Source organism: Gastrolobium bilobum, unplaced genomic scaffold, assembly GCF_033153095.1.
Source record: "Gastrolobium bilobum isolate Gb01-03AN ecotype WA unplaced genomic scaffold, APGP_CSIRO_Gbil_v1 utg9517, whole genome shotgun sequence".
In the NCBI taxonomy this organism is placed as follows: Eukaryota; Viridiplantae; Streptophyta; class Magnoliopsida; order Fabales; family Fabaceae; genus Gastrolobium; species Gastrolobium bilobum.
This window is the reverse complement of record NW_026899914.1, coordinates 54,636-69,366: the sequence shown is the minus strand read 5'-3', so window position 1 is coordinate 69,366 and position 14,731 is coordinate 54,636. Positions and strand designations below refer to the sequence as shown.

At 32.4% G+C, this 14,731-nt stretch overlaps 1 protein-coding gene across 1 annotated transcript; it reads right to left on the bottom strand.

Moving 5' to 3' along the window:
- Positions 1-9,998: 9,998 nt before the first annotated feature.
- On the bottom strand, positions 9,999-13,181 carry LOC133294188 (UPF0481 protein At3g47200-like). The gene is made up of 2 exons (XM_061492834.1): positions 13,095-13,181; positions 9,999-11,657 (listed from the first exon to the last, which is right to left on the bottom strand). The coding sequence occupies exon 2, from the start codon at positions 11,621-11,623 to the stop codon at positions 10,133-10,135; it is 1,491 nt and encodes a 496-aa protein (XP_061348818.1). The 5' UTR covers positions 11,624-11,657; positions 13,095-13,181; the 3' UTR covers positions 9,999-10,132.
- Positions 13,182-14,731: the final 1,550 nt, after the last annotated feature.

Here is a 14,731-nt window from a genome sequence, read left to right as displayed (position 1 = left end):
AAATATGTAGCCTTATTCACCCAAAACAAAATGTGGCCTTAAGGTCATCGTAAAAAAAATATCATTGCATTGACATGCTCCTACTAGGATGCCTTATTTCCTTGATTTTTCTTCAAGGTAACATAATCTAAGCTCTTCAGGAGCCTTTAATCAAGTTTGTAACACTTTTCTTAGTGCCATCGACAATCATTGGTTATGACTATAATTTCTTTCATGTCTAAAATTATAGTTTGAAACATTCACATAAGGGAATAGAGTTTAACTCATTGGTCAAATTTTATAAGCCTTTCTTTTCTTGATATATATGATTTTCTGGAGAATATTTGATAGACAAAAAATATCGATAATATTTTCTCTCATTATTTTATTTTAAATTATTTCACAGATATATTGGATCTTTTTTTTTTTTGTAAGCTGGGTAAAACACACCACAGTACAAATTAAATAACTGAAATACGACGAGTTCTACAAATAGAAGCTGAATCCGCATCAAACAGCAGATCAATTCCAAGAGGGAGGGAATTAAAAACACAAAAATCATCAGCATTAACATTCATAAAAGGAAAATTCGCCAGCCAATCTGCACAACAGTTTCCTTCTCTGAAAGTATGAACCAGATGAACTCGCCAATCCTTTTGAATCCATGTCTGTAATCGAGAAATCAGATGATTCTCGCGGACTGCATCACCATCACTAGTGAGCAGAGCAATAGCTGATTTAGAGTCACTTTCTACAATAACATTTCTCCATCCATCTTCCCAAGCTAGTTGCAAACCCTTTAAAATATCCCAGAATTCTGCAGTAAGAGCATCACAACTACCAATTCTATAAGCAAATCCTTTTAACCATTGACTAGCTCATTTCTAATAACACCACCACAAGCTGCTAATCTTTGATTACCCTTAACCGCTCCATCAGTATTAATCTTTACCCAATTGCTTCCAGGAGCCTTCCAACAAATCAAAGTATCCGAATGGGACAGGTTATTTTGAGCTAAATTAACCTTATGAAAAGCATCTTGTATATCTCTCACCTTGGCTATCACTGACTGAATCTTGTATTGATAATCATGAACCTGATTTGGATTGCCATGACTCCTTTCATTCCTCCACTTACATGCAAGCCAGCAAGCCGTAGCAAACCATGTACACCAAGGGATATTATCCCTGAAAAAACTAATTTGTGACATGTTTAGTTCTATCCAATCCCATAAATTGGCAGAAAAGAAAGAAACCTGCATATCTATTGGTACCAAATCAGACCACAAATTCTTCATAGCATTACAATCTCTCAATAAGCGAATACAAGTTTCATTATGCTCCCAGCAAATTGGGCAAGAAGCTGAACCCGTATTAAACTGGCTAAGGAAATTTTTCGTAGGAATTTTATTGTGAAGCATTTTCCAAATAAACAACCTAATAACCTGAGGTCCCTTCCAATTCCAAATTTTCTTCCAAATAGGGGCCAAATCCTGCTGCTCAACCGCACCAGATAAAGTGGCATAAATACCCTTAACAGAAACTTTGGTATCACCTTTTAAATTCCAAAGCAAGGCTCCATCCCATCATGAGGATTCAGAGGGAGCATATCTCGGATGTTAAGCAGAACATCATTTGGGAGCCACCTTGAAAGCTTGTTTAGATCCCCAAGTTCCATTACTGTCTATATAATCAGCCACCTTCATACCCACTTCATCCCAAGCAATCGGACTTAAGGCTTTATCCATCAGCCTACCTGCAATTTTAACCCAATTATCCTTCCAAAAAATAATATAATTACCATCACCAATTTCCCAAATCAAATGCTTCTCTAATTTATTCCGCACCAAACAAATGAATTTCCACAGCCTTAAATCACTAACCCTGCTTTTAAATATATCTGTTCCCATTCTTTAACCTCCATATTTAGCATACAAAACCTGAATCCAGAGTTCATCATATTGGCTAAAAATAGCCCAGACAATTTTTCCAACAAAGGCCTCATTCATTAAATTAAGCTTTTTTAATCCCAGCCCACCACTCTCTTTTGGATTTGTAAGGGTTTCTCAACCAACAAAATGCATCCTCTTTTTATCCTCTGTATCCCCCCAAATAAATCTTCTCAGAATTTTTTCAAGCTCATGACATACTGCAACATGAATCTTATCACACTGCATTTGGAAAAAAGGCATTGAAGCCAGGGTAGACTGAGTGAGAGTAATTCTCCCAGCTTGCGAGAGACACTTAGCCTGCCAACTATTCATCTTGGATTGAGCTTTTTCCACAATGCTAGCATAAACCTCCTTAGTGACCCTTCCATGCTTCATCCACACACCAAGATGCTTACCTACATTTCTAACCCTTTTAAACCCACAAATTCTGGAGATTTTCTCTGCTGCAACATCCGGAGTGTTTTTAGAGAAGAAAATACTTGTTTTCTCAATGCTAATTTTCTGACCTGAGATCTCACCAAAAAAATCTAGACATTTCAAAACAGTTTGTATTTGATGCGGGCTAGCTTCAGCAAACAACATTAGATCATCCGCAAACATCAAATGAGAAATCTCTGGCCCTCCATTGCCAACTTTAATCGGCTTCCACATACCCCCATAAACTGCTGTTTTATTTATATGGCTAAGCTTTTCTATGCCCATGACAAAGAGATAAGGAGATAACGGATCTCCTTGTCTAATTCCCCTAGTGGGATGGAAGTCATCAGTCATTTCACCATTCCATAAAACACTAAAATTAGCAGTCGTAATAGCAGCCATAATGATATGAATCATATTTTCCGGAAGCTGAATCTCCTTCATAACTTTATTCATAAAATCCCAACTTACTCTATCATATGCTTTTTCCAAATCCACCTTTATAGCCATGAAAGGTTTTTTACCTCTCATTTTGTGCATAGAATGAATTAATTCTTGCACTATAACTATATTATCATGGATATGCCTCTTAGGAACAAAGCTGGCTTGGACTAGAGAAATTATTTTGGCCATTATGCACTTTAGCCTATGCACAACAATCTTGGTCAGCAGCTTATAAATTACTGGACAAAGAGATATGAGTCTAAATTGAGCCACATGAGCAGGATTCTGAACCTTTGGGATAAGAACAATAAGAGTAGCATTAATTGTAGCCTCGAGATCAGGATTTTCCCAAAGCTTAACAATATGCTCAGATAATTGATCCTTCATTCTATCCCAATTAGTTTGAAAAAAACCAGCCGGAAATCCATCTATATCGGTGCTTGGAAAGGAGCCATATCAAAAAGGAATTTCTTAATTTCATTATGAGTAGGAAGCCTGGCTAACATCTGAATATCCTCTGATAGTAGAGCTGGCCACATATTCTGAGAAATTAACCACCTTCTATCAGCTTTCTCTTTTTTGAACAAACTAAGGAAAAAATTACAAGCTACCCTTTTAAGATCCTCAGGCTCCTCAATCCACTGATTACTATCATTCTTCAATCTTGCAATTTTATTCCCATTTCTTCTGATAATTGTATTCAGGTGGTAGAATCTAGTATTCCTATTCCTGTCCACAATCCATTGATGTCTAAAAAAAGATTAACGACTCTGATTTGTAAGCATATGACACCATTGATCTTTTTTTCTAATGGCTCTTAGATGAGGTGTCAAATTTCAAATTTAACACTGATGTCAAATCCTAATCGTTGATCTCCACCAATCGACGGTTATAATTTATTGAGAATTATTAATTAATTAATAAGTGTGATCCAATAAATTATAACAGTCAGATTGGTAGAAATCAACGATTAAAATTTAGTGTCAAACTTTTTAATTTGACACCAATGTCAAAGGAACTTCCACACACACACACACACACACATATATGACTCTTCTGCCGTTGGAAAATAAATTTTTTTCCTACACACTTAATCAAAAATGGGACCCACCAGGAAAGACAAGAAAATAAAAAAAAGGTGACAACGCATATGTGATGAGTTTGTAGGAAAAAGTTTTCCTCTTCCACAGTATAAGAAAATACAAACATATATATATACACACACACACACACACACACACACACACACACACACACACACACACATATAGCAAGATTTTCTTAAATTGGTATAAGAATAATAAATCTTACATTAAATCTTAGCTGTTGATTTTCATACATTTGACGATGATAATTTATTAAAAATTAATACTTAATTAATAAATATAACCCTATAAATTATAATCATCTGGTGGACGAAAATCAACTATTAAGATTGAGTGTAAAATTTAGTATTCTTATATCAATATAAATTAATCTTATTGCTCTCTCTTTATCATATCTAAAGTTGTTGTACATGCAACAATGATAGGTGTATGATTATAATTCTTCACATTTAATGCTTTCACTTGTTGTATGGTTATAATGCTCCATATTAAATGTTTTAACCTATATATATATATATATATATATATATATATATATATATATATATATATATATATATATATATATATAGGATCAGGATCATATTACACCGGTGCAAGATTAGTAAGTCTTACACCATGTAACAGCCCCAAACCCTGTAGCATGATATTGTCCGCTTTGCCCCGCGCACAAGCACCGTCGAGCTCACGGTTTTGTTTCTTGGGACACCCCACAAAAGGCCTCACACTAGAAGAGGTATCCACACCCTTATAAGGCATGCTTCGTTCCCCTCTCCAACCGATGTGGGACATTACATCCTCCCCCACTGGGAATACAGCGTCCCCGCTGTACACACCGGTCCAAGGCCAGGCTTTGATACCAAATGTAACAGCCCCAAACCCTGTAGCATGATATTGTCCGCTTTGCCCCGCGCACAAGCACCGTCGAGCTCACGGTTTTGTTTCTTGGGACACCCCACAAAAGGCCTCACACTAGAAGAGGTATCCACACCCTTATAAGGCATGCTTCGTTCCCCTCTCCAACCGATGTGGGACATTACACACCACACCTCAACCGTTAATTTTTGTACATCCAACGGTTATAATTTGCAAAGTCATACGAATTAATTAATATTAATTAATCATTAATTACACTACAAATACCAACCGATGATTATCGTCCATCAACAGTTGAGATGTGGTATAATACTTGTTAGTCTTACACTAGTGTAAAAAGAACCTACCTCATATATATATACATATATATATATATATATATATATATATAGAAAATTTGTTATCGCTACACATAAAGTGGCTGAACTTTTGTATACATATATGTGTATGTGTGTGATTTGTTGTTTCTTATATCAGAAAAATATTTCTGCAGTTAATGCAGATAAGTTATCTGCATTTACTTCCAAAATGATATCGTTTTAGAATTGAAAGATTAGAAAATTATAATTATAAATACTGTAATAACCCTGAAATAAATTAAAATTACAAAAATACCATGATTTTCGTCCCAAAACGACGTCGTATTGGACTTACTGCCGATAACTTATCCACAGTAACTGCAGAAAAAATGAACACTTCTTATATTGTAAAAGATACATTTATCTATCTCCTACTCTCATATAAAAATGTGTAGGGTTCATATTTTTTCTTTTTCTTTCTTCTCCTTATTTGGGCCCATATGAACCCTATATACTTTTATATATGTGTAAAAAATAAATTTATCTCTTATAATATGAGAAATATTATTTTCATATATATATATATGGTAAAATTATTTCTGCAGCCGCTTTACGTACAATAATGATAGGTGTATGATTATGATTTCTCACATTTAATACTTTCACCCTTTATATGGTTATAATTCTTCGCATTTAATATTTTCAAGTATATATATGACAAGTATTTAATTATTATACGTACAGGAACTGCAGAAATATAAATCCCTATATATATATATATATATTAATGCTAATATAGGACACAAACACATAATAACATCTAAAAAAACATGTGGCCCATATTATCATGTGACCTTAATTTAGGAGACAGGCCTATATTTCACCGATTAAATTTCTAAGGACACTGACCCATTCTAACATAAATATGTGACCTCCGCACGCTTCCCTAAAATTTAAATCGCTTTTTTATGTGTATAATTGCCATTCCAGGACACTTTTGTTTTATTATTGGTCTTGCAGCTCAAAAATAGTTATTATACGTCAAATCCGCCTTTATTTTTTTTGTTCTTTATGTAAAAGCTACGATCTTTCTCAATCCATGGGTCTGTCTGTCCTTTGTCCTAATGTTTGCAATTTTTTCACCTCCTTTTTCTAAAGTGAAATTGCGCATGGAGATAGGGGTCAAGGTTATCGCTGTCGTGAGGGCCTACATTTTAACAAGTACATTTTCAAGAGCAGTGATATTTTTCACATTCGATTTATGAGCGCATTTTGGGTATTAAGGTAGTACCACTGTCAACTAGTTAGCAAAATCGGTGGCCGTGTCCTGTTTTCTCGTCAATTCGTTAAAAAACAAATCAGTCTATCCTATTTCGTTTTTGAAAGCGGGTTCAAAAACTCAGTCCATCCCGTCTCGTTTGACGAATTGGATAGGTTAACCCGTAAGTCCGAATCTATTTTACTGATCTGCCTCGGTTCGTCTATACCTGCCATCAACCTGCCAAAAATGAGCCCGTCCTATCCCACCTTATTTTTGAGATAAGTTAAAAAACTCAACCCGTCCCATTTCCTTTAACGAATTGCGCGGATTAGCACGATAAACTGAACCTATTTTACCAACTCTACTATCAACGAGTGGATGGAGCATTGGTATTTATATTATATATTAACATAGCTTAAATATAAAAATAATTTTTTTCTTCTCTTTCTAGTACAAAAGTAGGTAACATGGTGTGCTCTGATTGGTTTGCTGTACATACATAGGTAATACAATAATTTTTTTCCCGATTTACATAAAATTTACTGTAGTAAGAAAATATTAATGTAAAGTATGCATCGCTGATTTGTCCCATCTTGTATAAAAGAGGTCGTATGCCATAGCTTATTGAAATGCCAATGATTTCCAGTAAGCATTCCTATAAGATGCCGTTTGGTGGATCAATTGGTTGGCTGGTTTTAAATTGGAGTTTTGGACTTTTGGGTATATGATTGTGTTAAAAATTTATATAAAAAAAGAATTTTATCATTCACGGAGTTCTGTTAGATTTGACCAAATTAGTGAGATAATTAATGAATTGATGAAGAAATAAAATTAAAAAACTAGAAATACATTCCAAAATTCAAATCAGTAACAATTATATATAGTTGTATGAATATATAAGAATAAAAATATACTTTAATGATATGTGTATAGAATTAATTTAATTCAAGAGCTTAAGTTGTTGGATAATGTTACATTAATAATTTTATATTTCTTTAATATGCTCCTTTCACATGAGAGGCAAATAAGATTGAAGGGAGGATAATGTATTGACCAAATTTACCTATATTAAAAAATTCTATAATATTTAATTATATTTAATTAATAAAATAGAGGTGTTGAGTATCAAATTCACGACTACTTATATAATATAAAAAATAATTCAATTCAAAAACATAAACTGTTTGGTGTTACTATATTAATGATTTTATATTTATATGACAATATGATATATGTAATAAGAAAAAGGATATACTTACATCCTATTTTTATTTATAACTTTTTACAATCATATCTTAATCGTTATCTTTATCAATCAATAATTATAATTTATTGTAAAATAATAATTAATTAATAAATTTAATTTATGAAAATAATAATCGTTGATCGATAAAAATTAACAGTTAAAATATAATTATAAAAAAATTTAAACTAAAATAGGTTATAAAAATAATCTTTCTCAACTCCTTACAGTGGCACCGAAAACTATATGATTTTACATCTTTTTAATTGCTGACAAGTTTGAAAGCTACAAAATGAAGTAAAGTCCCTTCGAGACAATTCTTTTTTGAAATCCTAGGCACGTTTAACCCATTGTCACGAGGGATATGTATGGGTCCAATCGAACCGATTTTTTTGAAAAACTGAATCGAATTGGTTTAAATGGTTATGTTCAGAAGTGGTTCGGTTCGGTTCAAAATTGGTTCAGTTCGGAAGTAGTTCGGTTCGGTAGGAAACGATTCGATTCAAAACCGATTTGGAAACGATTCGGTTCGGGTCGACTCTCTTTTGAAAAGAAAAAAATTAATGTTATAAAAATCAATTTGGTTCGGTTTGAAAACGGTTTGGTTCGATTCAGTTCAAAATGGTTCGGTTCTTAAACTGGTTCTAAAAATCGGTTTGGTTCTTAAACTGGTTCTAAAAACCGATTTGATTGATGAACTGGTTCTTTAAAAAACCGATTCGGTTCATGAACTGGTTTTTAAAAAACGGTTATTTTAATGGGCGGTTCGGTTCGATTTATGGTTCGGTTCAATTTTTTGATTATTTTGCACATCCCTAATTGTCCATAGTATTAGGTAAACTTATTATTATTATTTCATTCTCATAAATAAAAATGGATAGAATTAAAGCGTTGTTAAATAATAAAATGAGCTATGCAATTAGTTCTTGATATATGTCCATGAAATTTGTGATCCGAATCTAGTTTAATTTGATGAGGTTATATATTTTTTTTTTTTACTACCAATCCATTCTTATTGTAATTACCGTTGAATCAAACTTTTTCACTCTAGTTCACAAACAAATAATTTGTTTTATTTTAAAATATTTGAGTGATCAGAAACTTATTTTTTGAGTGAAATTTTTAGCTTATTAACTTACATAAATTATGTACCTATAACACTAATATTATTTTGGTTATGTAATATGTAATAAATTTTGATTTGATTTATAGTTAAAGATGTTATCTATTAAATCTAAAACACTAGTATCATAAATATTATATATTTTGTTGATTTTTGTTGAACAATGATGTTTAATTTATTATTTTTAAATTAAAATATTTAAAATTGATATTTTTTTATAGGTATTCAAATATATTTATAATTTTTTTAATATATATTATAGATTCACTTATACTTATGAAGTCATGTAGTTGAACTAGTAACTCATTAATTGAACCAATAACCTAGTAACACAATAATAAAGTCGAATTTAATAACATTGGTACAATTTGTCTTATGTGTGGAATGATTTTTCACAAAAGCTACTTCAATTCCTCCGTTTTTAACTTTATCTTTTTCCCTAATCAAAATCTGGTTGTAACGATCAATCATATTTATTATTATTTTTATTATTATTATCATTATTATTACAAATATCTTTATCTATCGTGGGAAATACAAATGTCATGTTTTAATTAGTTGGCCAACTCACATGTTTTGATTCTTTTGAAGCGTGGACTGACAAAGATCTTTTGTCCGATTAGTCTTGTTATTCATCCAACAGATATCTGCAAGGGAAGTTACTTGATATGCATTGGAAATCAAGAACTAATAATCTTGATATAAATAACTTTAAATAAAGTTATTACCCATGATTCTTTTTATGCAACCTAATCATTAAAATGCATGCTCAACTAGCATGTTCGAAAAAATTTAGAAAATAGTTATTTTTCTAAAACAAAACTCTCTTGAAAATGAGTCATTTTTTAATTTTAAATAAATTATTCGAAACACTCATTTCATAAAATGTTATCAAATATGGACATTGGTTAGGCAAAAATTAAAATTACAAGATCATGGCTATACTCCCACCTAACCATTTGTCAGGTAATAATATTTCTTATAGACACTCAAATCAATCATTAATAAATTAAAAATATCTTCTTCTTTTTTAAAATACGTACCCTTTTAACATAGATTCATGTAATACATTGTCCCCGGTGCTTAATTACCTACAAATTTTTCTATTACTAAAGTTGCTGCATTTATCAAAACCAGGGTATATGCTACTTACCAATTAACATTTTAACATGAATAAAACTCTTTGGCATCTTCATACGGTATATATATGACACATATTTCAAGTTCAGGAGCTACTAAAAGCATCATTACAACCCAGGATTCAATGCATTTGTAATAGTGAGATTAACACACTGTTTATTCATTCATTCATACATTTACAACCCAGGATTCAATGTATTTGTACTAGTGAGATTACATTCGATGACACACTGTTTATTCATTCATTCATACATGCACGAAACAACCGACATCTATATAATATGTATAGCTAGCTAGAACAAATAATCAACAACACGTAGGAAATTGAACACAGCGAAAATGAGCACAGCAATCCCAACCACAGTGGAACTTGCTCTCCAAGGGTCTCTGAAATACACCAACCACAATGCAGCCATGGTACGATTCCAAACATTCTGGTAATGCTTATTAAGCTCATTAATAGTCTCATAGTAACATGTTGAATTTGTCACAACATGTTTGCAAAGACCATTAACAAGAGTTGCCACTTCCTTATCACTTCCCAATTCATGCACAATAACTTCCTTTTCAACCAGCAATTCAACATCAACCCGAGTGTGTATGAGAGAATCAATAAGTGAAACATAGTTGCAAAGATAAGGTTGTTCTGGATAGTGACACTGCTCAAAAGCAATGAGGTTCCTCAGAACACATTCTGTTGTGTGATCAACGTTCAATTGAGGAATCACAAATCGTGCTTTGAAATGGTTCAAATATGGTAAACAATTCAAGCAAAGAAATGAACTCAGAAATGGCTTCTTATTAAAGGTTATATCAAGTAACCTTCTTTCCTTATCTTTCTCAAAGCTTACCCCTGATTCTTGTAACTTTGTTGCTGTTCTTAGCACATTAAGGGAACAACCACTATTTCCCATTTCAGCAGGAAGGTAGAAAAATCTTATCAAATCAGTGAAATGCTTTAGATTTTTATACCTATCTTTGGGCATTGATTTATCCAAAGGTTTCTTCAAACCGAGAATTGTGCTAGTGAAGAAGTGTTTCTTGGACTGCTGGTTCTTGTCCAAAAGAACCTTGGTTTCATCAGAAGAGGATCTCTGAGTGTCATAAAATGCAAAGTATTCAAGTGCAAGTTCAACAAAGGAAGGATGTTCTTTCTTTTTGTCAACTTCAGGAACAACTGTATTATACAGTTCCTTTAGCACAAAGATTGGAATTTGATTTTCTATTAGTATCAAGTCCCTTGCAATGTCCTTGCTGAGCCATGACTGTGTCAAAATGTAATCATCACTGTGTTTAAATCGAAATGATTTGGTTTGCACATATTCATGCTCATGTTTGAATGAACCTGATTTCCATGAACTGTTCCTTAGAAAGAGTTCCATGATGAACACAGAGTCCAACAACACCATGTCCATGAATTTCTCCTTGCTGATTTCAGGGAATTTGTGTGCATAACATTGCTTTATTTCTTGTTCTTTGGTTTCAAGATAATCTTTGTAGCTGTTCATGGCTTGTTCATTATATACACGCTCCCAGAAGAAATGGAAATATCTTTTTTTGTGCTCTTGCATTGGCTTCGATTCTTCTTTGCCAAGGTGAATGGGACCTATTGAGATCAATTGAGGAGTATAGGCTTCCTCATTCACCTTCCTAAGATTGCAAGGAACCTTGTAGATGCTGCACTCTGAAAACTTGAAGTCTTCTAAGTCTCGAATGTCGATTATGTGTTTCACCATCTCAAATTCAGGTTCAGATAAAGCAAAAGAAGTGTTAGCATGTGCCATTGTTGCAGCAACCCCAACTTCAACTTCCTTTTCCCTATAGCAGTTGAAAAAACAGATCACTTTAATAGAGACCAAAATCAAAACCAGTTGTTCAATGCCATGATGGTCTATTACTATGATATTCATCAAGAACAATTAAATTAAAGATTCATATATAACATGTTGGAAATTCAAGTTTGAGCAACGACTAATTAAGTATGGATAAGGAAATTAAGACCATCTAAGTAAAAAGACCCATAAATAAAATGTTGTGACTTTTTGTAGTGAAATGCAATTTGTTAAGAAATAATTGTTACTTGTCACCATAACTTGGTTATGTTATAAAAGATGAAAAAAAGAAGAAGAAAAAACTAGAAATGCTTTACCAAAGAAACAGATCAGTTGAATAATTCTATGAAACTTTAAATCATTTACCCTTATTCTATGCAATTTGTTCAATTTGCCTATGTAAAGAACCTTGGGATACATCATCTTAAAGGCTAGCTCAAAGGGTGGGAGTGCTCAGGGCCTTATAAACTCCACATTTGTTGCTCTTCAACCAATGTGGGACTATCTATATATCTCAACACGCCCCCTCACGCAAGAGCCCTTTAGGCTAGAAGCATGGAAATTGCACAGGCCTATTTTTGGTTTACCTTTTTGTGCTTTTATTTATTTATTTTAATTCCACATTTTAAAGCACGGCCCATTTCTGATACCACGTAAAAACACTGATACACTTTCTAATGCAACTTTTTCAGTTTTTTACACCTTCCCTCTAGCTCTCTCTTTATCTCCTGCTTTAAGTGTGTTTCTCTTGGCAGTTGAACTTATCACAAAAGAAATAACTTGCTATGGAAAGACACGAGAAGACGAGTTAGTATGTGCAACAAATAGCTAATCAATTATGTTGCTGGTAGAACTTGCAAATACAGAACGCATAGTGAATCACCAAAGAGGAAGAAATTAGGAGACACTATCTTCAAAATTCAAAATTTAAAGAATCAAGTATATTATGAACATATTAATGATTTTTTATCTAAGATTTAAAATCGTAACTACTTAATCATAAACTATGATATGATATGGACCAAAACCAGCTGAGTGTTATCTCCGGAAAGGCTGTTAGAGGGGAAATGTTTCCGGCCAGAGTAGCTCTAAAATCTGACAGAATAACCGCACATGAATAAGATGGTCATTAGATATCTCTTTGATGTGAGAATAGTTTTATTAAAAAGATATAATATAAAATTATTGAAGATTCATGGCTTACTAATTTAAGATTATGGATTGAATTAATTTTTTATATGATACGAAATGATCACGTAATTACAAGTTCGATTTTCACCTCTTCTTATTTTTTAATGAAATTAAAATGAGTCTATATAATATCCCTGCTTCAAGATTTATATAGATGAAAAATATCTTTCATATTAATTTCTCGAAAAAAAAATTGAAAATAAGTTGAGAATAATGGATACAGATTCAGAACCTGGTTGTCGGGTGAAATCGGAGTTTCAGTTCCTCATCAATAGCTGCCACCCTTCTCCATGTTTGTGCTTGGTGTGTGTACGTAAGTGTTTTTATATTGGTTAAGAGTCATGATTGACGAAGACTTCATGCCACTTTAAATAATGTAGCACCGCTTTTGTTTGGTAGCTGGCTCAATCAATTATTTATATATCTTTAAATTTATATTACAATTTTTTATTTAATAATCTTTAATATTTTTTTATTGCTGATGACGTTGGTGCTGATATTTTAAAGATGCGTCATATTGATATTATATAAACAATTTTATTAATATATGTGAAATTTATTATTATTATTTAAGTATTAATCAGGCAATTTTTAAAGTTGGATGTTGACAATTGTTTGGGTTTTTTCACCCTTTTGCCCCTTATTAATTAATTAATAACTATTTTGCCCCTGATTTGAAACTATTTACCAATCTGTCCCTCTTTAATCGACTACCTTACATTTTTAATCGACTAAACGGTTGTTGGGAGATTTAATCGACTAAATCTCCCTACTTAATCGATTAAAATCATACTGACTTATTTTTTTTTTGTCAAATATGAAGATTTAGTCGACTAAATAGGGAGATTTAGTCGACTAAATCTTCCAGCAGCCATTTTTTGTCTGTTTTGGCCATTTAGTCGATTAAAAATGTAAGGTAGTCGATTAAAGAGGGACAGATTGATAAATAATTTCGAATCAGGAACAAAATGGCTATTAATTAATTAATAAAAGGCAAAAGGATAAAAAAAACCCCAATTGTTCGGCTCCACTGAGCATTTCGTTCTTATCCTGTCTCCCCAATGTCGCTCTGTTCCGCTATTTCTTCTTTTGAGTGCTATTATTTACACATTATATTTTTTGTCACTGAATAAAAAAGTTAGTTTCCATGCATGAACGATGTCTCTACTAATAAATAATATTGGTATTTTTCCTCGAAAAAGTATGTGCATGACATGTAACCTTCATAGGGATTGCGCATCTTTTTCCTCTATTTTTTGAGTCATGTTTCAATAAAGCAACCTTACCTTTAATTAAAGTTGAAAAATAATTGAAGCTTGATTTTACATTTGAAATATTTTAATGGATTTTATTCAAAGCTCATAAAACCTGAATCAATATAATTTAAATTTGATTGAATTTCGAGTTGCTTGTGTACAGATGTAGGATTGTTTTCTTATAAGGGTGTAGTATCTCAACATAACATTAATATAGTGAAACAAAGATATGAACCTAAGCTTAATAGAAGAGTCACCATAAGGAGACCGTGAGGATACGGTGACTATATAGCAAAAATTCGGCATAATTTTAGCAAGGAGAAGCAATGTGCAAAAAATAAAAAATATGATGGGCATTAACAGTAAATACAAAAATATGATGGGCCTCATCATATATTTTTTAAAAAATAAAAATCAAAAATTTATTTGAGTCAGCAACGTGAGAAGAATACTTCTCCAATTGTAGAAGAAGTATTTTTCCCCTGTTTAAATTAGTTCAAACACCAAACCATACCAGTAATAGGGTTGATCAAACCAATGAGCTCCCCATTGTATATGACACGTGTAAAGATACTTTTAAAATAAAATTACTGTACATCAAACGCCAGCTGTG